General features: G+C 47.9%; 1 protein-coding gene across 1 annotated transcript in view; it reads right to left on the reverse strand.

Moving 5' to 3' along the window:
- Positions 1-23281, reverse strand: part of CFAP43 (cilia and flagella associated protein 43) — a 368309-nt gene that overhangs the window by 155169 nt on the left and 189859 nt on the right. Inside the window, 3 exon segments of the mRNA XM_029610740.1 lie at positions 2255-2371; positions 3107-3211; positions 22974-23099. Coding sequence (XP_029466600.1) covers positions 2255-2371; positions 3107-3211; positions 22974-23099 — 348 coding nt within the window.

Below are 23281 nucleotides of genomic sequence, written 5' to 3' on the forward strand. Positions count from 1 at the left end.
CGGTCTCAGATTGCAGCTGAAAAGGTACAATTTCGGACATCTCCTTTACAAAATTAATAAAGGAGAGATCCTCTGGAGGAGATCTTTTTCTACTCTCTGTAGGAGAAGGCGGTGATGGTAAATCTGTGTCAGAAGATGTATCATCACCCCAGGTATCATAGGGATCACTTGGGGGTTGAAGCCCCGATGGACCAGGTTGAGGATCCAAAGGCATCGAAGGAAACCTTGGAGGAACCGGTGGTACAATCGGTACTGGGAACGGCATCGAGGGTTTCGGTGCTGCCGATGGAGTCGGTGCCGGTCTTGGAACCGATGGAGTCAAAGGATAAATCGGTGGAGATATTCGAGAAGGCACCGATGGGACCACCCCAGAAGGGGGAATCAGGAACGGTGTTTCTCCCGCCGATGAAAATCCAGTCGGAGACGATGGCGCTGTCGGTGCTACTGGAATCATCGATGGAAGGGCATGTACAAGTGCCTCCATACGTTGTAGTAGCGGTGCCAGCGCTTCCACCAAAGGTTCGGTGGTCGGTTCCTTCCTCGGTGGCGGAGTCGGTGCCGGGGTCGATGCCGGTGGCGGTGCCGGAATCGGTGCCGGAGACGGTGCCAATGGAGGTTGGAATTTTTGCATCGCTTTCTCGATGGCCTCCTGGACCAGCCGGTCCAGTTCTGCCCGGAGACCAGGGGTAACAATACCCGGCTCGACGGGAGAGGGAGGCTGAGGCAGAGCCGGAGGGACCACCGTAACCGGTGGGATCACGGCTCCCACACCCCGAGAGGGTGAGGGTTTCCTCGATGCCTGCGAACGAGACGTGGACGGTGCCAAGTCTGATCGAGGCCTCTTAGTCGGTGGCTCGGCTTGTTCAGAGGTCGATGACTGTGGATCCTCGACAGGCCGAGACTTGTGCCGTCGATGGCGATGCTTGTCCTTCCGGTCTCCTCGCCCATCCGGGGAGGGGACAGGAGTCGACGGCCGAGAAGTCATCGATGGTGGACGGTCACCGGAGGGTTGACGATGGTGGTGCAACTTCGACGGTGCCGGTTCCGATGACGTCGATGCTATCGATGGCGTTGGGGTGGGTGCATGGAAGAGGAGCCCCATCTTCTCCATCCTGGCTTTGCGACCCTTAGGTGTCATTAGGGCACATTTGGTGCAAGTCAGGACATCATGCTCACTTCCCAAACACAAAACACAAACCCTATGGGGGTCAGTGATTGACATAGTCCGGGTACAATCCGGGCATCGACGGAACCCCGTCGCCATGGCTTAAGGCCAAATTTAGTCGCGGGCTCGGTAATTGCCAACAGGCCTCAAGGGCCAAATTCGACGGTAGTCGAAGAAAAAAGGCAAAAAACTTACCGGTTTCCGCGGAGGTGACAAAAATTTGTCGAAGGGAGACCCCTGAGGGGCAAATTTTCTTCGGAAAGAAAAATACCGAATTCCTGTCAGGAACGTGGTAAGAGAGCTCCTTTCACCGTGTGGCAACTGCTGCGCGGAAAAAAGAAGACTGAAGGGAGACCCCTGCTGGCTGCAGGGTCAGTGCCTTGCTGGGCATGCCCAGTAGGGGCCAGTCAAAGTTCTGTTTAAACTTTGACAGAAGTTTTCCGTGGTGGGCTCCATCCTCGATGTCACCCATTTGTGAGGACAACCATCCTGCTTGTCCTGTGAGAACAAATGTTCCTACTTTCTAGCAAGACATCAAGTATCTCAGGAGGTATGAAATCAGTTAAAATCATAATGAAAAATCCCATGTCTGGCACAGAGTGTCGAGCAGTAAAGAAGAACAGGACCTTGTTACTACTCACCAGAGTTATGCTCACTCTACTGTGTTCAATCAATGCTCAACACTCATCTCTGATATTTAATAAGCAATAAATTCTAAATTTTGGTTCTTCTCAAGCGCCTTCGGGGCTTTGGTGGCACCAGCATCCATTTATTTATTTATTTATTTATTTATTTATTTATTGGTTTTTATATACCGCCGCTCATCAGAGATATCACGTCGGTGTACATAGAACAAAATCCGCAATTGCGTTTTACATAAAACAGTAAGAAAAACAACTGAGAAAACTTTACATTAAAAACGGTTAAATGCAACAACAACAAAACAATTTATAAAATATAAATAGATATATAATGATAATATTATATAAAGTAGTTATAACATTACAATTTATAACAGAGTCAAGGGAGAATAAAGGAGGGGCAAGGGAAGGAGAGGATATTCCATGATGGAATAAAAATCACTCTTACCTTAAGATCAACTATTTCAATCTTCTTGAGCTTCAGGGCTCTCTCAATTTTTGCTAACTCTTTCTGTGTGCGCTCCTTCAGGGGGTAGTTCTTCACTTCATAGCCTGTGTGGAAGGCCTTCAATAAATGTAAATGAGAAAGCAATGAGCTGTCTCAGATAAAGCAAGAATCAGCTCTCTTCTTCTTGATGGGCTTAGAACTAGGAGGGGCTCCAGGTCCCCACTGACTACCGATGACTTTGTTAACAGGTATTGGGGGGATTCTGCAGTGGGGGGGGGGTAGTCCGCCATGGGGTTGGGGGAACCCTAGACCCCATAGATATTAACTTATTTAGAGGAGAGATGGGGAAGGGGGACTAAAGCCAAAGGGAATCTTTTCTTAAACAAGGGGGAGGGGTGGGGGAAGGGATTGGGTTGTCACTGTGTGATCTCCTACATTATTTTTCTTTTGGGGGCCAAAGTTACCTCAGAAGGTGGCCAGGGATGTAGTGGGAGTCTCCAAAGACCCCTAGGTGTGGGTTTTTGGGTTGTTTTTTTTTAACTAATTTTGGGTGTGTGTATAGAATTTAGGGCTTTGGGTCATTTAATTGATGGTGACCCCAGCCGAGGTGGGGGTCACCGCCCTGTACAGTGGCGTGATTTTTTATGTCAAGTGTTTCTGCCATGATAAAAAAAAATCGCGCTGAGGTACAGCCTCCATAGTTTTTTGGGGAGGGGCCAAATATCGCAGGGATGCTTCCCCTATGATATTTTGGCCTCTTGCATGATAAACTATCGTGGTTTAGTAAATCTCCCTCTGTGATTGGCTAATCCTGATTTCAAAGATGTGAAATAAAGTAAAAGTGCTCGTTACCTTGATTGCACGTCCTTTTACAGTCATTGAGTTCCAACATTCCTGCTTGATAACCTCACGCAAGTAGCACTTTGCTAGATTATTCGTTTCAATCTCCTTTCTCACCTTTTGAAATTGAGCGGGGGGGAAAAAGCAACTTTGGTGAAATCTGCATCAAGCATTCGCTGAACTTTCATCTCCCTAGCTAAGTATTCCAATTAAGTCTTTCAGGCCCATGTTTCTCAAAAGTAGCAGAATGATTGCTTATAAGAATGATTTTTGTGAAAGTATTCCTTCAAAGCAAGCCACGCCGCGCTGACCTTGTGCATATAACTGTATTTTCTCTCTCATACAAGACTAAATTAGCTCTTTATGCTTCTCCTACTAATACGGGGGGGGGGGGGGGGGGGGGCAGAGAGAAGGAAACTTTGCAACTCCAGCCCTTAGTAGCAAGACTGACAAGGAAAAGAAAAACACGGTACTGTTAAAAAAAAAAAAAATCAGAGAAAAGATGTATTGAAAAACATTTTTTTGCATTTTGTTTGGCTGTTTCTAGGAAAGCATTGCTGCTTTAAGAAAGGTAGCTAAGAGTTGCCCATATTGTATATACATTACTGCAGGTATGTGTAATTGTGACAATTGTTTCAGGAAGAAGGAAAAATGGAGCTTTGCCAAAAGAAGGTGAGTTAAATGAACCGTGCAGCACTTTTATTCAAGCACATTCCCAAAATATAGTCTGTCTCCATATCAACTCTGTACAAGAGCAAAAAGCCCCATTGTCCTTTCCTCAGGTGCAGCTTAGGACTCAGGTCACATTCTTTGTTCTTTTTGTCTATAGATATTCCTCGATTTAGAAGGCTTCCAAATCTACTAAGTGAACCTTTTGCTGTTTAAATTATTTTAGAGCCAAGGATAAGAGTTGTATTCAATTGCATTATTGTGTGTCTTTAGTTTTTGGAGGGGGAAGATTTAGCTTAAGAAAAAAAGTGTGGAATCTAGACTGCTTTTGTAGTTTTGTAAAAGTAAGGGGGAAAAAAAACCCCCTAATGGTTCAGCGGATTAGATAAACTCAAAGTAAGTGAAGGCGACAGAATATTTTGTTCACTGATAATCTCAACTGTTAAAAATGAGGAAGCTTAGCAATGGATACTGACTTGATATTTGAAAGAAAAGAAGAAACTCAAGGCGCATAGAAATTTCATAACACAACCAAAAACCATAAGGAAAAAGCTCATTGTGCTGGGAGACTCATTCATCAGAGGCACTAATTTGGGAATTCTTTCCAAGGGGAACACTATAGCCTTCCAGGATCATCAGCTTGTAGAAATGCAAATCAGATAGTCAATGCAATCAATGAAGAAATGATGTACTCTGAAGTTGGCATTATCATCCATCTGGGAACCATCAACCTTGCTAGAAACAGAATCCGAGCAGAACACAGAGATTACCAGATTAGGCACATGGCAAAGACTATTGCCTTTTCAGAAGTGTTACCTATTCATGCAAAGGGGAAGGAGAGGCTAAGCCATATAGTAGGGATGTGCAGAGCAAAATTTTATGTTCATATTTCTTATGTCCGAAAGTGGGTCCCACTTGCGGCCAATATGGACATAAAAAAAATCTAATGAGTTGGGTATATGTACATATGTCGCCCATTAAAGTCAATGGGGGAAGGATTTCCAGCCTATTTTTGGCTGCAGAATTGTGGTTTTCTTATCAATTGGCCCAGGAGAGAGTTCCCTTTCCTTTGTGCAGGGAAGTACTCCCTGGAAAGGGTCCACCCCTAGAGTTGTGTGTACCCGGTGTTTACATTGGCGTCCAGTGAATATCGTTGGCGTCTAGTGAATTCCGTTGGCGTCTAGTGAATTCAGACGGTACTTACGCACTTCAGCAGATGACAAAGGAATTGGAGGATCTCTCAGAAATAAGAATACGTGTGGGAATACAAGGTCTGGATGAACAGGCAGGCACAGCAATGGAGTTAAAACAGCAGTAGGAACACAAGGCCTGGATGAACAGGCACTTCATTCGAGGACAGAGGTCAATCCCAGCTAGGGACACAAGGCCTGCATGAACAGGCACAGGAACTAGGTTAAAACACTGGTAGCTCGCCAGCATCTTTCTGATGCATGCTAGAATATTGGCAGCGGTATGGGCATGGTCCGTCAGGTGGGTGTGCAGTAAAGCCCACCTCCACCCTCATGCTTGTTCAGGGAAGGACTCCCTGGAACGGGTCCACCCCTAGAGTTGTGTGTACCCGGTGTTTACATTGGCGTCCAGTGAATATCGTTGGCGTCTAGTGAATTCCGTTGGCGTCTAGTGAATTCAGACTGTACTTACGCACTTCAGCTGATGACAAACGAATTGGAGCCTAGGATCTCTCACAAATAAGAATACGTGTGGGAACACAAGGCCTGGATGAACAGGTACATCATTCGAGGACAGAGGTCAATTCCAGCTAGGGACACAAGGCCTGCATGAACAGGCACAGCAACCAGGTTAAAACACTTGTGGGAACACAAGGCCTGGATGAACAGGCACAGCCACTGAGTTAAAACACCTGTGGGAACACAAGGCCTGGATGAACAGGCACCGCCACTGAGTTAAAACACCTGTGGGAACACAAGGCCCGGAAGAATGGGTACAGCAACTGAGTTAAAACACCTGTGGGAACACAAGGCCGGGATGAAGAGGCGCAGCAGTCGAGCACAGAGGTCGATCCCAGCTAGGGACACAAGGCCTGGATGAAGAGGCACATCATTCGAGGACAGAGTTCAATCACAGCTAGGGACACAAGCCGCGGAGGAAAAGACACTAACCAGGATCCTCCAAGCCCTCATTTTCTCCAAATTAGACTACTGCAACTCTACATTTCTTGGACTCCCTTCCTCATACACAAAACCACTCCAAATGGTTCAAAACGCAGCAGCCCGTCTACTAACAAACACTAGGAAAAGAGACCACATTTCCCCAGTCCTAAAAGACCTCCACTGGTTACCAATTCAGTTCAGAGTCATTTACAAATCCATCACCTTGATATACAAAATCTTTCACCAACACACCATAATCGACCTACAAATTCCTCTCCGTTTATACAAATGCACAAGACCGACCAGGGAAGCCTACAGAGGATGCCTCCTTGTTCCACCCTCCAAAACCACTTATCACAGCACCTTTAGAGATTGAGCCCTTTCCACAGCAGGTCCACCGTTATGGAACTCCATCCCCCCAGATCTCAGAAATGAACCTTGCCTCCTAACCTTTCGGAAAAGACTCAAGACATGGCTTTTCAGGCAAGCCTTCCCGAACTGCACCTAACACACACCATCAATAAATTCTCAGCTCAGAAGCTGTATATATTGGACGCCATATTTGTAATGTACTCTTGTATATTTTTATATTCTACACATGTATATAATTAACCTCCTCTATCCCTCTTTATTTCTTACACTCCCAGTTCATAGCCCCAGTTAATTGTAACTGCATCTCTTCACCACGTGTATTTATGTTATAGGTTGTTTTCTTTGCACCCCTGTTTTCTGTAAAGCGACATCATGTGAACGATTTCATGAATGCCGGTATAAAAAACCTTAAATAAATAAAATAAATAAGTAAGTACCGCAAGGGAAAGTTGAAAACAACTTTGAAGAGGGAGTTCAAGAGGGCGTGAAATTGTAAAGAGGTAAATGGGTGGGGTCCGTGCAGTCCGCCCGCAGGATTCAACCCGGCGGGTTCGGTCGGACCGGGGTTTCGGCGGATCCCCCACCCCCACCCCTTTCGCGGGGGGTGGGGGAGGGGCGGGGAACGCCTCCCGGACGGCCCCGGCCCCCGCAGGGCGCATTTCCTCTGCGGCGGTGCGCCGCGACCGGCTACGGTTCGGCTGGGAAGGCCCAGGGGGGGCAGGTGGCCCGCTGCTCCAGCGGCGCGTGTTATAGCCCCCCCTCCCGGCGTTTCCTCCTTCCCCTTTGGCAACTGTTAACTTGTCTTAACCTCATTCACTACATCTATGCAGACGATGTTCAGATTCTTATTCCCATAACAGAATCTATTAACAAACTTGGCTATTCTTACAAGCCTTCCCTGATCCTTCAAACTTTCACTAGATAAGTAAAGCTACTCAGCTTTCAATATGGACTTCGCCCCTCCAATATTCTCCTCATTTAGCTACCCTACTTATGCACTTCAGAAAATGACAAAGGAATTGGAAGATCTCTCAGAAATAATAATACGTGTGGGAACACAAGGTCTGGATGAACAGGCAGGCACAGCAATGGACTTAAAACACCAGTAGGAACACTAGGCCTGGATGAAGAGGCACATCATTCTAGGACAGAGGTCAATCCCACCTATGGACACAAGCCGCGGAGGAAAAGAAACTAACCATGATTCCCTCCGTAACGGCGAGTGAAGAGGGAAGAGCCCAGCGCCGAATCCCCGCTCGTCCGGCGGGCGCGGGAAATGTGGCGTACGGAAGATCGCCTCTCTGGCGCCGCTCGGGGCCCCAAGTCCTTCTCATCAAGCCTCAGCCCGCGGACGGTGTTAGGCCGGTAGCGGCCCCCGGCGCTCCGGGACCGGGTTTTCTCGTAGTCTGTTTGTTTGGGAATGCAGGCCAAAGTGGGTGGTAAACTCCATCTAAGGTTAAATACCATTTCCGGCGCGTGTTATTGCCCCCCCCCCCCCCCCCGGCAGCAGCTTCGCCGTTTCCCCCGCCGTTTCCTCCTTCCCCTTTGCCAACTGTTAAGTAGTCAACCTCATTCACTACATCTATGCAGACGATGTTCAGATTCTTATTCCCATAACAGAATCTATTAACAAAGCCATCGCACTTTGGAACAACAGCTTACAAGCCATCACTAATCTCCTCAACAGTCAAAGCATGAGATCTTATTAAGAAACTGACATTATCCTCAACAAATTCTTACTCCTAGCAAAACCTATACCAAGTAAGTACACAGGGGTCTGTATTTTCATACCCCATTGCTTGCTGTTTGAATACCGCTCTTGCCGTACCGACCCGCAGGGTCCACCTAGGGACACAAGCTGTGGAGGAAAAGAAACTAACCAGGATTCCCTCAGTAACGGCGAGTGAAGAGGGAAGAGCCCAGCGCCGAATCCCCGCCTGTCCGGCGGGCGCGGGAAATGTGGCATACGGAAGACCGGCTCCCCAGCGCCGCTCGGGGGCCCAAGTCCTTCTGATGGAGGATCAGCCGGCGGACGGTGTTAGGCCGGTAGTGGCCCCCCAATAAAACCACCAAAGACTGCTTCTATAAACTGCAAGTTTAAAAAAGGATAAGACCACTCTTCCACGCCAAACACTTCAGAACCATCCTCCAAGCCCTCATTTTCTACTACTGCAACTCTACATTACTTGGACTCCCTTCCTCATACACGAAACCACTCCAAATGGTTGAAAACGCAGCAGCCCGTCTACTAACAAACACTAGGAAAGGAGGCCACATTTCCCCAGTCCTAAAAGACCTCCACTGGTTACCAATTCAGTTCAGAGTCATTTACAAATCCATCACCTTGATATAAAAAATCATTCACCAACACACCATTATCGACCTACAAATTCCTCTCCGTTTATTCAAATGCACAAGACCGACCAGGGAAGCCTACAGCGGATGCAATGCCGGTATAAATAAATAAAATAAATAAATAAAATCAATAAGTACGTAAGGGAAAGTTGAAAACAACTTTCAAGAGCGAGTTCAAAAGGGCGGGAAACCGTTAAGAGTTAAACGGGTGAGGTGCGTGCAGTCCACCTGGAGGATTGAACCCGGCGGCGGGTTCGGTGGGACCGGGGGTGGTTTCGGCACATCCCCCACCCCTTTCGCGGGGGGGCGGGGAACGCCTCCCAGACGGCCCCGGCCCCGTCCAGGAATAAAAAAAATAAAGTAAAGCAGTAAAATCAATAAGTACGTAAGGGAAAGTTGAAAACAACTTTCAAGAGCGAGTTCAAAAGGGCGGGAAACCGTTAAGAGTTAAACGGGTGAGGTGCGTGCAGTCCGCGGCCCCGGCCCCGTCCAGGAATAAAAAAATAAAGTAAATATATAAAATCAATAAGTACGTAAGGGAAAGTTGAAAACAACTTTCAAGAGCGAGTTCAAAAGGGCGGGAAACCGTTAAGAGTTAAACGGGTGAGGTGCGTGCAGTCCGCGGCCCCGGCCCCGTCCAGGAATAAAAAAATAAAGTAAATATATAAAATCAATAAGTACGTAAGGGAAAGTTGAAAACAACTTTCAAGAGCGAGTTCAAAAGGGCGGGAAACCGTTAAGAGTTAAACGGGTGAGGTGCGTGCAGTCCACCTGGAGGATTGAACCCGGCGGGTTCGGTGGGACCGGGGGTGGTTTCGGCGCATCCCCCACCCCTTTCGCGGGGGGGGCGGGGAACGCCTCCCAGACGGCCCCGGCCCCGTCCAGGAATAAAAAAATAAAGTAAAGCAGTAAAATCAATAAGTACGTAAGGGAAAGTTGAAAACAACTTTCAAGAGCGAGTTCAAAAGGGCGGGAAACCGTTAAGAGGTAAACGGGTGGGGTGCGTGCAGTCCGCCTGGAGGATTCAACCCGGCGGCGGGTTCGGTGGGACCGGGGGTGGTTTCGGCGCATCCCCCACCCCTTTCGCGGGGGGGCGGGGAACGCCTCCCAGACGGCCCCGGCCCCGTCCAGGAATAAATAAAATAAAGTAAAGCAGTAAAATCAATAAGTACGTAAGGGAAAGTTGAAAACAACTTTCAAGAGCGAGTTCAAAAGGGCGGGAAACCGTTAAGAGTTAAACGGGTGAGGTGCGTGCAGTCCACCTGGAGGATTGAACCCGGCGGGTTCGGTGGGACCGGGGGTGGTTTCGGCGCATCCCCCACCCCTTTCGCGGGGGGGCGGGGAACGCCTCCCAGACGGCCCCGGCCCCGTCCAGGAATAAAAAAATAAAGTAAAGCAGTAAAATCAATAAGTACGTAAGGGAAAGTTGAAAACAACTTTCAAGAGCGAGTTCAAAAGGGCGGGAAACCGTTAAGAGGTAAACGGGTGGGGTGCGTGCAGTCCGCCTGGAGGATTCAACCCGGCGGCGGGTTCGGTGGGACCGGGGGTGGTTTCGGCGCATCCCCCACCCCTTTCGCGGGGGGGCGGGGAACGCCTCCCGGACGGCCCCGGCCCCGTCCAGGAATAAATAAAATAAAGTAAAGCAGTAAAATCAATAAGTACGTAAGGGAAAGTTGAAAACAACTTTCAAGAGCGAGTTCAAAAGGGCGGGAAACCGTTAAGAGTTAAACGGGTGAGGTGCGTGCAGTCCACCTGGAGGATTGAACCCGGCGGGTTCGGTGGGACCGGGGGTGGTTTCGGCGCATCCCCCACCCCTTTCGCGGGGGGGGCGGGGAACGCCTCCCGGACGGCCCCGGCCCCGTCCAGGAATAAAAAAATAAAGTAAAGCAGTAAAATCAATAAGTACGTAAGGGAAAGTTGAAAACAACTTTCAAGAGCGAGTTCAAAAGGGCGGGAAACCGTTAAGAGGTAAACGGGTGGGGTGCGTGCAGTCCGCCTGGAGGATTCAACCCGGCGGGTTCGGTGGGACCGGGGGTGGTTTCGGCGCATCCCCCACCCCTTTCGCGGGGGGGCGGGGAACGCCTCCCGGACGGCCCCGGCCCCGTCCAGGAATAAAAAAAATAAAGTAAAGCAGTAAAATCAATAAGTACGTAAGGGAAAGTTGAAAACAACTTTCAAGAGCGAGTTCAAAAGGGCGGGAAACCGTTAAGAGGTAAACGGGTGGGGTGCGTGCAGTCCGCCTGGAGGATTCAACCCGGCGGCGGGTTCGGTGGGACCGGGGGGGCTTTCGGCGCATCCCCCACCCCTTTCGCGGGGGGGGGCGGGGAACGCCTCCCGGACGGCCGCAGGGCGCATTTCCTCCGCGGCGGAGCGCCGCAACCGGCTCCGTGTCGGCTGGGAAGGCCCAGGGGGGGCAGGTGGCCCGCCGCTCCGGCGGCGCGTGTTATAGCCCCCCCTGGCAGCAGCTTTGCCGTTACCCCCGCCGTTTCCTCCTTCCCCTTTGCCAACTGTTAAGTAGTCTTAACCTCATTCACTACATCTATGCAGACGATGTTCAGATTCTTATTCCCATAACAGAATCTATTAAGAAAGCCATCGCACTTTGGAACAACAGCTTACAAGCCGAAGCCACCACTAATCTCCTCAACAGTCTAAACCTGGTCCTCAATGCCTCTAAAACTAAACTCCTCTTCATTTCCTACAAGCAAGAAAACCTCCCATCTCAGATCCATCACAAACACCTTCTCACCCACAACCAAGTGAGAGACCTGGGAGTAATTATAGACAACCGTCTTGACCTAAAGAATATGATCCAAACCACAACTGTAAGATATAATATTATATCTTAATGGGCCTCGACAAAGGAAACTCTTTCCTATTGATCTTGTTAGACCTTTCCGCAGCGTTCGACACGGTCAACCACGCCATCCTCCTAAACCAGCTTTCGTCCATAGGAATCAGCGGCACCGTCCGATCCTGGTTCAAAACGTTTCTCGATAACAGAGGTTACAAAGTTAAACTCCAAAACAAGGAATCCTCAAGATTTGACTCTGTCATAGGAGTCCCTCAAGGTTCTTGATTATCTCCGACCCTATTTAATATCTATCTTCTTCCTCTCTGCCAACTTCTTACCGACCTCAATCTAAAGTACTTCCTTTACGCAGATGATATTGAAATCATCATCCATATCAAAGACACATACTCTAAAACTCTTGACTACTGGGAAACATGCCACCAGAAAATCAAACAAGTAGTAAACAACCTACACCTCATCTTAAACTCATCCAAGACAGAAATCCTACTCATCTCTCCTGAAAACAATATCTCCAACACTACTCTTCCCACCAACCTACCTACCACACAAGTTACAGACTTAGGAGTGATAATAGACAACCGGCTAAACTTCAAGGCACATATCAACAAAACAACCAAAGACTGCTTCTATAAACTCCAGGTTCGGAAGAGGATAAGACCTCTTTTCCATGCTCAAGACTTCAGAACGATCATCCAAGCAGTCATTTTTGCGAAATTAGACTACTGCAGTTCCCTATTGCTAGGTCTGCCCTCATCCTATTCCAAACCACTACAGATGGTTCAAAATTCAGCAGCCCGATTACTAACAGGCGCAAGAAAGAGAGACCACATATCTCCCATTCTGAAAGAGTTACATTGGCTACCCGTCCACTTCCGTATCATCTATAAAGCCATATGTGTCATCTTCAAAACTATTCATCAACGCATCTTATGCACTTTAGCTGATGACAAAGGAATCGGAAAATCTCTCAGAAATAAGAATACGCGTGGGAACACAAGGTCTGGATGAACAGGCACATCATTTGAGGACAGATGTCAATCCCAGCTAGGGACACAAGCAGCGTAGGAAAAGAAACTAACCAGGATTCCCTCAGTAACGGCGAGTGAAGAGGGAAGAGCCCAGCGCCGATTCTCCACCACTCCGGGTTCGTGGATCTGAACCCGACTCCCTTTCGATCGGCCGAGGACGACGGAGGCCATCGCCCGTCCCTTCCGAACGGCGCTCGCCTATCTGTTAGGACCGGCTGACCCATGTTGAACTGCTGTTCACATGGAACCCTTCTCCACTTCGGCCTTGAAGAAGAAAGCTCAGTCTGGTTAAAATAAGAAAATTAACGGACCCACTCTGAAGGTCAATGCTCAGTCTGTTTAAAATAGCAATATCAACAGACCCACTCTGAAGGACAATGCTCAGTCTGTTTAAAATAACAAAATGGAACTGCCCAGCTAGGGACACAAGGCCTGGAGGTACAGGCAGGAACAGCAACGGAGTTAAAACACTTGTGGGAACACTAGGGCTGCACAGTAGATGCCGGTCAGACACAGCGATTCATGTCAAGAACATGTGCTGCAGTGCTTACTGCTTACATTATCTTGAGCATAGGAGGCAATTGGAACTGCTGCAAGGCTCCTTTCAATAGCTTTTATTTATCTTGCCATTCACAAGGAAAATCGGGAAAGCCAAGCACTGGCAGGTTTACTTTCAAAAACACTAGCATTTCCATCAAGACCGGTGAAAGCCTTGAGCGGTGAGGGCTCATGATATCCCCTGTCATTGAAAAAACACGTTCACTGGGCACACTTGTTGGTGGACATGACAGATATCCTTCAGCCACTTTGGCTAGGTGTGGCCAGACAGTGGACTTGTGTGCCCAATATGCCAGCGGATCTGTCTGCGTATTCTCTATCGGCTCTGAGAGATACCGTTTCACTGACAGCTCTGCTGCTGTCTCCTCCTGTGCTTGGGAGGGCTGAGAGTCACTCAATCCAGTTACTTTCTCTCTCGCCTGTTGCACTACTGATGTATCTTTATGGCCAACATGCCTTGGGCGTTCTGACGTTGAGGTAGAGGCACTAGTAATAGTATCTGTCACTGACACAGTCCTTCTCCTGCCAGGGATAGCAGCAGCACAACTCTGTGACGTGCCTGATGTTTCCACCTGTGCTTCAAGCCTAATCTGTCTCCGCCTATGGTGCTCCTGTTCACGGACCTGTGCTAACAACAGCTCCTTCACAAATGACAGACAATTGGTCTGTAGGGCGATTTTACCTTTCACACGGGGATCACAGACAGAGGCGAGCATGTATGTGCTGTCCTCTGTTAAAGGCCTTAATCTGTCTTTCACCTGCTGCTGCAAAACGTCCACACACTGCAGCACCTCAGCAGTCATTCCCTCTTGCCGTTTAATGCCTTCCAAATGGTCATCCAGGAATTTCACTATAGGGATGATGTCAGCCAAGGTGGAACTTCTGGAACTCAGCTCCTCCGTGACGTCCTTGAAGGGCTGCAGGATTTTTACCAGCTGACTCATGACTAACCAATCGTGATGCCCTAGGGGATTCTGTACACCTATGTCTATTGTACCAGAAAGTTCATGAAGGGGTGTCTGCAGCTCCAATAACCTCTCCAGCATCATAAAGGTGGAATTCCACCGGGTGGGAACGTCTTGAATGAGACGCTTCTTGGGCATATCCAAAGCAGTCTGATTTTCTCGGAGAACCTGCCCCGCCCTGACACTTCTGTGGAAGTGTGCTGCTATGTTCCTGCACTTCTGTATTAACCTACGCAGGTATTCAGTCTCCTTGTCCTTGGACTCCAAGCCCAAACCTGACTTCACTACCAGATGCAGAGTGTGTGCAAAACATCGGATGTTCTTAAACCGCCCATCGCTTATTGCCTTAACCATGTTTGCACCGTTGTCTGTGACAAAAAAGCCTGCCCGCGTTTTACTGTCTCGCTGGTGTACTTTCCAGCTCGCCAGCATCTTTCTGATGCATGCTAGAATATTGGCAGCGGTATGGGCATGGTCCGTCAGGTGGGTGTTCAGTAAAGCCCACCTCCACCCTGATGCTTGTTCAGTAATAGAGCTGCTGGCTGCCCCTGCCTCTGCCATGTCCCACCAGTGTGCTGTCAGAGAGAGGTAAGAGTGTGCAGCATTCATGGCGGTCCAGATATCGCAGGTGAAATGCACTCTTCCGTCTGCCTTACCTAGCAGTGCTTGCACGCGACTGACACAGTGCTTGTACAGGCTGGGGATGACCTTTCTACTAAATGTGGTTCTGGAGGGGACTTTGTAATTTGGAAGTACGACCTTCAAGAAACGTTTGAAACCCACATTCTCAACTAACTGCAGGGGCTGGTCATCAAGGGCAATCATTTCCCCAATGCTCCTGGTTACTACTTTTGCGGCTGCCTGCCTCCTACCCCGGGATAGCGTTACCGCACTCCACCCCATTTCCTCCATGGTGCATTGTCGCTTCTCCCACATGTCAGTGGGTTTCTGGCCTGCCGCCTGACTGCTAGAAGGGTATGAGGGCGTGGGCTGACTCTGCTGCTTTCCTACCACTGCACCCTGGTTGGAAGGGGAAGGGGTCCCCTGACGGAAAATGCTACCATCCCCAGATGGCAGTAATCTTGTTGGGTGTTGCCTCTTAACATGATACTCCATGCCAAAATTTGACAGATGTCCCAGTTGCTTGCCTCTGCTAATATCCCTGGCACAGTAATTACACCGAGCATAACGCGGGTCTTCTGTCACTTTAAAATGTGCCCAGATCGCAGATTTCTTTTGTGATCCTCCTCTCTTTCCCGCCCTGGGGGTGGATGGTGGCACTGGAGTTGAGGTACTACTGGGTGTGGGTGGTGCACCCACTGCACCCGGCGAAGCAATGCCAGCGGGGGCAACAGTCACCCTCTGTCTCCCTTCTGACAGCTCTTCCTCCTCCTCGATATCAGTGGAATGTCTCCCCTGCCGCAGATTTCTGGAGGTGGAGGCTAAAACAGGACTAACTGACAATTCTACCGAAGATTGCTCAGGTATAACATCTTCCGTTTCTGATGAGAATCCCATCCAAGAAGATTCTTCTTCTGAATCAGAAGCTAACAGTGCCAGCGCTACCTTGTCACCGCAAAGTTTTGCAGGACACTTCTGTCCCCTGGCTGCTCTTGGGTGTGTAACTTTTGTCTGGCTAGACTCTGCCTCCTCTTCACTCTCCTCCAAAACTACAGTGCCAGAAACAGGTGCTGGCGATTGCAAAGTTTCATGGTCTGATTTCTTTTTTTTTGCCATGGAACTGCCATCCCCTACAAAGACGTTTGATTGCGACAGTTGCCTTTTTACCTGTACTGGTGGTGTTGCGCTGGTGTCTTTTGCGGTGCCTCCGCTGCCATTCCCACTAAGTCGCTTGCATCTCCCTTTCCCTGACATTATGGATTTAATGTCAATGAGTACTAGTGGTAACACTGCCCACTGTCCCACAATAATAATGTTCGGTCAGTTTAAAATAACTAAATTAACAGACCCACTCAAGAAGAATGCTCAGTCTGTTTAAAATAACAAAATGAACGGACCAAGTCAAGGACAATGCGGTTAAGTCTGTTTAAAAATAGCAGATTGAACAGACTCGCTGAAGGCCAATCTTCACTCTGTTTACAATGCCCACTGCCTCACTGCCTGCCTGGCAATGCACGGAATGTGTCTGTCTGTGTGTGTGCAGTGAGTGCACAGAGAACAAGCTTCCTTTTCAGTAGATATGAGGCAGGGTACTCCCAGCCCTGGAACTGCTGCCCACCCAGCACTGAACCACTCAAGGAGAATGCTTTTAAGTCTGTTTAAAAATAGCAAATGTAACAGACTCGCTGAAGGGCAATGTTCACTCTGTTTACAATGCCCACTGCCTCACTGCCTGCCTGGCAATGCACGGAATGTGTCTGTCTGTGTGTGTGCAGTGAGTGCACAGAGAACAAGCTTCCTTTTCAGTAGATATGAGGCAGGGTACTCCCAGCCCTGGAACTGCTGCCCACCCAGCACTGAACCACTCAAGGAGAATGCTTTTAAGTCTGTTTAAAAATAGCAAATGTAACAGACTCGCTGAAGGGCAATGTTCACTCTGTTTACAATGCCCACTGCCTCACTGCCTGCCTGGCAATGCACGGAATGTGTCTGTCTGTGTGTGTGCAGTGAGTGCACAGAGAACAAGCTTCCTTTTCAGTAGATATGAGGCAGGGTACTCCCAGCCCTGGAACTGCTGCCCACCCAGCACTGAACCACTCAAGGAGAATGCTTTTAAGTCTGTTTAAAAATAGCAAATGTAACAGACTCGCTGAAGGGCAATGTTCACTCTGTTTACAATGCCCACTGCCTCACTGCCTGCCTGGCAATGCACGGAATGTGTCTGTCTGTGTGTGTGCAGTGAGTGCACAGAGAACAAGCTTCCTTTTCAGTAGATATGAGGCAGGGTACTCCCAGCCCTGGAACTGCTGCCCACCCAGCACTGAACCACTCAAGGACAATGCGGTTAAGTCTGTTTAAAAATAGCAGATTGAACAGACTCGCTGAAGGCCAATCTTCACTCTGTTTACAATGCCCACTGCCTCACTGCCTGCCTGGCAATGCACGGAATGTGTCTGTCTGTGTGTGTGCAGTGAGTGCACAGAGAACAAGCTTCCTTTTCAGTAGATATGAGGCAGGGTACTCCCAGCCCTGGAACTGCTGCCCACCCAGCACTGAACCACTCAAGGACAATGCGGTTAAGTCTGTTTAAAAATAGCAGATTGAACAGACTCGCTGAAGGCCAATCTTCACTCTGTTTACAATGCCCACTGCCTCACTGCCTGCCTGGCAATGCACGGAATGTGTCTGTCTGTGTGTGTGCAGTGAGTGCACAGAGAACAAGCTTCCTTTTCAGTAGATATGAGGCAGGGTACTCCCAGCCCTGGAACTGCTGCCCACCCAGCACTGAACCACTCAAGGACAATGCGGTTAAGTCTGTTTAAAAATAGCAGATTGAACAGACTCGCTGAAGGCCAATCTTCACTCTGTTTACAATGCCCACTGCCTCACTGCCTGCCTGGCAATGCACGGAATGTGTCTGTCTGTGTGTGTGCAGTGAGTGCACAGAGAACAAGCTTCCTTTTCAGTAGATATGAGGCAGGGTACTCCCAGCCCTGGAACTGCTGCCCACCCAGCACTGAACCACTCAAGGAGAATGCTTTTAAGTCTGTTTAAAAATAGCAAATGTAACAGACTCGCTGAAGGGCAATGTTCACTCTGTTTACAATGCCCACTGCCTCACTGCCTGCCTGGCAATGCACGGAATGTGTCTGTCTGTGTGTGTGCAGTGAGTGCACAGAGAACAAGCTTCCTTTTCAGTAGATATGAGGCAGGGTACTCCCAGCCCTGGAACTGCTGCCCACCCAGCACTGAACCACTCAAGGAGAATGCTTTTAAGTCTGTTTAAAAATAGCAAATGTAACAGACTCGCTGAAGGGCAATGTTCACTCTGTTTACAATGCCCACTGCCTCACTGCCTGCCTGGCAATGCACGGAATGTGTCTGTGTGTGTGCAGTGAGTGCACAGAGAACAAGCTTCCTTTTCAGTAGATATGAGGCAGAGTACTGCCAGTGCCAGCCCTGGCACTGCCCACCCAGCACTGAACCACTCAAGGAGAATGCTTTTAAGTCTGTTTAAAAATAGCAAATGTAACAGACTCGCTGAAGGGCAATGTTCACTCTGTTTACAATGCCCACTGCCTCACTGCCTGCCTGGCAATGCACGGAATGTGTCTGTCTGTGTGCACTGCAGTGCACATAGAACTAAAGTATATATGAGGCAGGGTATTCCCAGCCCTGGAACTGCTGCCCAGTGCCCACCCAGCACTGAACCACTCAAGGAGAATGCTTTTAAGTCTGTTTAAAAATAGCAAATGTAACAGACTCGCTGAAGGGCAATGTTCACTCTGTTTACAATGCCCACTGCCTCACTGTCTGCCTGGCAATGCACGGAATGTGTCTGTCTGTGTGCACTGCAGTGCACATAGAACTAAAGTATATATGAGGCAGGGTATTCCCAGCCTTGGAACTGCTGCCCAGTGCCCACCCAGCACTGAACCACTCAAGGAGAATGCTTTTAAGTCTGTTTAAAAATAGCAAATGTAACAGACTTGCTGAAGGGCAATGTTCACTCTGTTTACAATGCCCACTGCCTCACTGTCTGCCTGGCAATGCACGGAATGTGTCTGTCTGTGTGCACTGCAGTGCACATAGAACTAAAGTAGATATGAGGCAGAGTACTCCCAGCCCTGGAACTGCTGCCCAGCCAGCACTGAACCACTCAAGGAGAATGCTTTTAAGTCTGTTTAAAAATAGCAAATATGAGGCAGAGTACTGCCAGCCCTGCCTGGCACTGCCCAGGATAAAATGTACAGACTCACTCAATAAGAATGTTCTTTTTTTTTTTTCCCTAACAAAGAATCTGTTCTGTGTTGTCTATCAAATCTGGTTCTGTTCTGTGTTGTCTATCAAATCGGGTTCTGCTATCTTCTCTGCCTCAGCCTGCCTAAGCCCACCCTGCACGATCCCGATCCCACCTCCCCACTGAATCGCTGAAAATGTCCGTCAGTCCTCGTGCTGCTGCTGCTTTTATAGTGCTGCTGGCTCGTCAGGAAATCCTCAGAGAAGCACGGAATGACAGCGCGATTCGCTGCATTCAGTGCTTCTCTGAAAAGGTGAACGCAGATTCGCTGCGTTCCGGTATCCATGCCGACCTGTCCCACCCTTTCCTGTGAGTCACTGAAACTCACAGGACAGGGTCAGACAGGTTGGCATGGTTACCGCAGGGGCGCCGCCATTTTCAGGTAATCCGGGGCTCCGAGCTCGAGTCGCAGGTAATGGCGGCGAGAAAGCGCGCGCATGGCGATTCGCCGTATCCGACATATCTATGTTCATTTATGTCGGAAATCTGCTCGTATACGCCCCATCTTTTTTTTAAGTAAAAAAAAAAATTTGAGTTGCGTTTTCCATATGCGGTCAATCCGAATGCACATCCCTACCATATAGATAACTTCAATGCATGGCTCAAAATCTGGTGTAAGAAAGTACGTTTTGGCTATATTGGGGACTGGGCCCATGTAAAAGGTTCTATGTCAAAGATGACATACATCCATCAGTCTGTGGCAGAAAAAGGATCCTATATGAAAAATTCAAATCATTTGCCATAAGGCATTTAAACTAGAGGACAGGGGTGGCAGAAGAAAATAGGAATATCACCCCTGACAACTCTAAGAAATGGCTGAAGAAATTAAGAAAAATCAGCAGAATAGGATGTCCAAGTAGAGCAGCAAGCTGAGGGAGAGAAGCTGGAAGGCAATAAAATCCCAGACCTGCAAGCTGTAATGGTGGAAGCGGACTTGGACATCGTTGCTATTACAGAGACATGGTTCACAGAGTCCCATGATCGGGATGTGGCCATCCCAGGCTATAACTTAAGGAAAGACACAGAGGAAGGAAAGGGGGAGGATTAGTGCTTTATGTCAAAAATAATATCCCAGCAATTAAAATGCAAGGGATATGGGATAAGAGAAAAGCATTATGGGATGTCCTAAAAAAAACCAAGATGATGCTTCCATTTATATCGGTGTAGTCTACACGCCTCTGATTAAGACAGTAGAGCTGGACAGTGACCTGGTGGAAGACATCCAAAAGGTGGGAAAGAAGGGAGACATGTTGCTTGCTGGAGATTTTAATCTGCTGGATGTAGATTGGAATATCCCTTCTGTGGAATATGCAAGAAGTAAGGAGATAGTAGATGCCCTTCAAGGGCTCTGCTGAAACAAATGATAATGAAACCCATGAAGGAGGGTGTGATACTCTACCTGATGCTCCCAAATAGGGATAATGTTTTTAATGTCTGAGTAAGTGCCTACCTGAGCACCAGTGATCCATCAGATGGTATTGTTTGACATTGTAAATAAGATACAGAGAAGTCGCACAAAGACCCAAATTTTGAATTTCAAAAATATGGACTTTGTCGAATTAGGGATGTTCCTGGTGGAAGAACTAGAAGACTGGGAGAAAATGGGTGAGGTGGAACAGCAGTGGGACAAATTAAAAGAAGCTATTACAAATATAAGAAATGTAAGAGGAAAAAAAACTGATCTGGTTCTCAAAGGTGGTGGCTGAAAAAATAAAAGCAAAAAGAACTAGAGATGTATATTGTACCGGCAATCGTTTTCTGGTTTTGCTTTCGTAGAACCATGGGAAATTTCATTTCCCGCGGTTCTGACCTTTTTTTTCAGCTGTCCCAATCTGAAAAAAAAACCCCCATCCCGATCCTTCAGATTTAATTATTTACAATCCCCCACCCTCCCACCCCCCAAAACTTGCCTAAAGTGTCTGGTGGTCCAGTGGTAGTCCCGGGAGCGATCTCCCGCTCTCGGGCCGTCGGTTACCAGTAAACAAAATGGTGCTGGTGGCCCCTTGCCCTTACCATGTGACAGGGGCTATCGGTGCCATTGGCCAGCCCCTGTCTCATGGTAGGAGCAATGAATGACCAGCGCCATCTTAAAAAATGGCTGTGCACGGGCCACCCAGACAGCTCCATCATGTGTGGATCAAACAAGAAATTTTTAGTCTTTTTGAATTGCAAATAAAACTGTTGGAAAACACAAATGTTCAAGGGTTAATGGTCTTGTTAATTGTGATCTTGTTATGTTAGGGAGGCCTTGGAAGGCCTTGCATTCTGTTATGTTAGGGAACTGCTAGGCGAGCGATCCCAGCTTGAGGGGAATGTGTGCCCTTGGGCCTCGGCACGATCCCAGACGAATCCAAGACAGCACCGAGGGTTGGCAAGGCGTGTCCCAGCATGGGCGAAGACAAAGTCTGACTCTCTGCTGGACCTGCATGCTTCTGGAAGCCAACTACACTATGTTGGTATTTGAACAGTCCTCCGACCATTCCCAGCCCTTTCAGACCTGCCGCTAGGTATCGGCAAGAAGCAGCAGGCCGGACTGAGGATGAGGGCAGACGGAGGCCTTGTGACACAGAAGACTCAAGACATGGACGAGAAGACTCTGGAAGTGGATGAGGAACTTGGAAGTCTCTTGGACGAGACGAGAAGCTGGGAAGGTTCAGATATTGGCACTGTCTCTCAGGGCGCCCTACACAGCCCACCTACACGGGAGGACCCAATGGGTTGGCCGCAGACCACCCTGTCCCACTGCGTACCCTACACAACCTGAAGAGGTTGGTCACGGACCACGCGGAGAGCGAGACAAGCGCAGGAAGGGAATCCAGCTGAGAAGAAACTCCAATGACGAGGCCGGTGTCATCTGGAGAACCACAGGAGCTGGAAGGTCAAGAGGACTCGGAAACACAGGAAGAGAATCCAGCTGAGATGAGACTCCAATGATGAAGCAAGGTGTCATCTGGAGAACCACAGGAGCTGGAGGGTCCGGAGGACTCGGAATGAGCAAAGGAGGAGCGGAACCTAATATCGGACCATTACTTAGTCAAAACATTTAGCTGGGCTCGAGATAATATTGTCTGCCAATAGGATATGAAGAGACTTCTCGCTAAGAGACGATTTAGAGCTGTTATTGTGAAGTATTCTATTTGAAGGTTCATGTATTGATTTAGATTGAAATATTGGTTTTTCTTATTGGTTACGTGAGCATACGTCATCACATGATTTGTAAGTTCAGAGTCTATATAACAAGATGGCCATTCCCGATGTTCCTCTTTGTGAAACCGCTGTGAGACAAGTCCGTCCCTCTTCAGTGGTACAATGTCTGCTATAAGTATTATTTTTCAATTTTTATATTGACTTTATTTTAACAAATTTGACCTTTTTTTAATGTCAAATGCATTAATGAAGTCAGTAGTAGTGGTTTCGATTGGAATTTATAATGTGATCATAGTGCTCCTGATGAAGTTATATGCGAAACAGCCGCTGTTGGGCTTAGATCACAATTAACATGACCCTTGAACATTTGTGTTTGCCAAAAGTATTTGCAATTCAAAAAGACTTTAAAAATTTCTTGTTTGACCCGCACATGATAGAGTTGTCCGGGTGACCCGTGCACAGCATAACACACCGTCTGGCTTGCTGATGCATTGTCGATTAGTGAGTTATTGCAAGACAAGGTCAAAAATTGGTAATATTCAGGTCCTGGTTTTTGGTTTGCTTTGTATGGAAATTCTAGTCTCTTTGGAGATCATTACAATCTATCCATTTGTACTTCATTTTGTAAGGAAAACTGAAACATTTATTATGAGATGTTTTTTCTGTTCTTGGTAGACACATCAGTTATTTCAAAATATTACTCTGAGTATAATGCCTTGATACAGAGTGTCTTGCAGCATCATAATACCAGTGCTTAGTTGAGGCCATATTCAACTGACCTGACAGATTAAGCGATTCTTAAATCAACATATTCCAGATGTTTCTTGCATGCTTCTTTATTAAAAGCTCTCACTTGCTACCTCCCTTCTACTGATGGCATGGCTAATCTTTCACATTCTAAGTGCTTTTCTCATTACCCTTGCAACTTCTTGCTCGCTCTCTGCCTGCAGTTTCTCTTGCTCCTCTGTGTCCAAGTTGAATTCCTGCTGGTCCAGTTTCTCAATGTCAGGCAGTAATTCATTCTCACGCATCATTGCCTGAATCTGGATGACGAAACAATATGAGGAAGAAACAGCTGCTTCAAGTAAATAGTATAGATATAATGTCTACTTTCTGGTGTATTAAGGATAAATTTCCTTACTTGTTAATCTCCTTTACATTAGTCCTGCTACACTAGTCCAGCCTTGATAAGTGGGTTATCTCTCCCTACCAACAGATGGAAGCA

Source organism: Rhinatrema bivittatum, chromosome 7, assembly GCF_901001135.1.
Source record: "Rhinatrema bivittatum chromosome 7, aRhiBiv1.1, whole genome shotgun sequence".
Classification (NCBI taxonomy): domain Eukaryota; kingdom Metazoa; phylum Chordata; class Amphibia; order Gymnophiona; family Rhinatrematidae; genus Rhinatrema; species Rhinatrema bivittatum.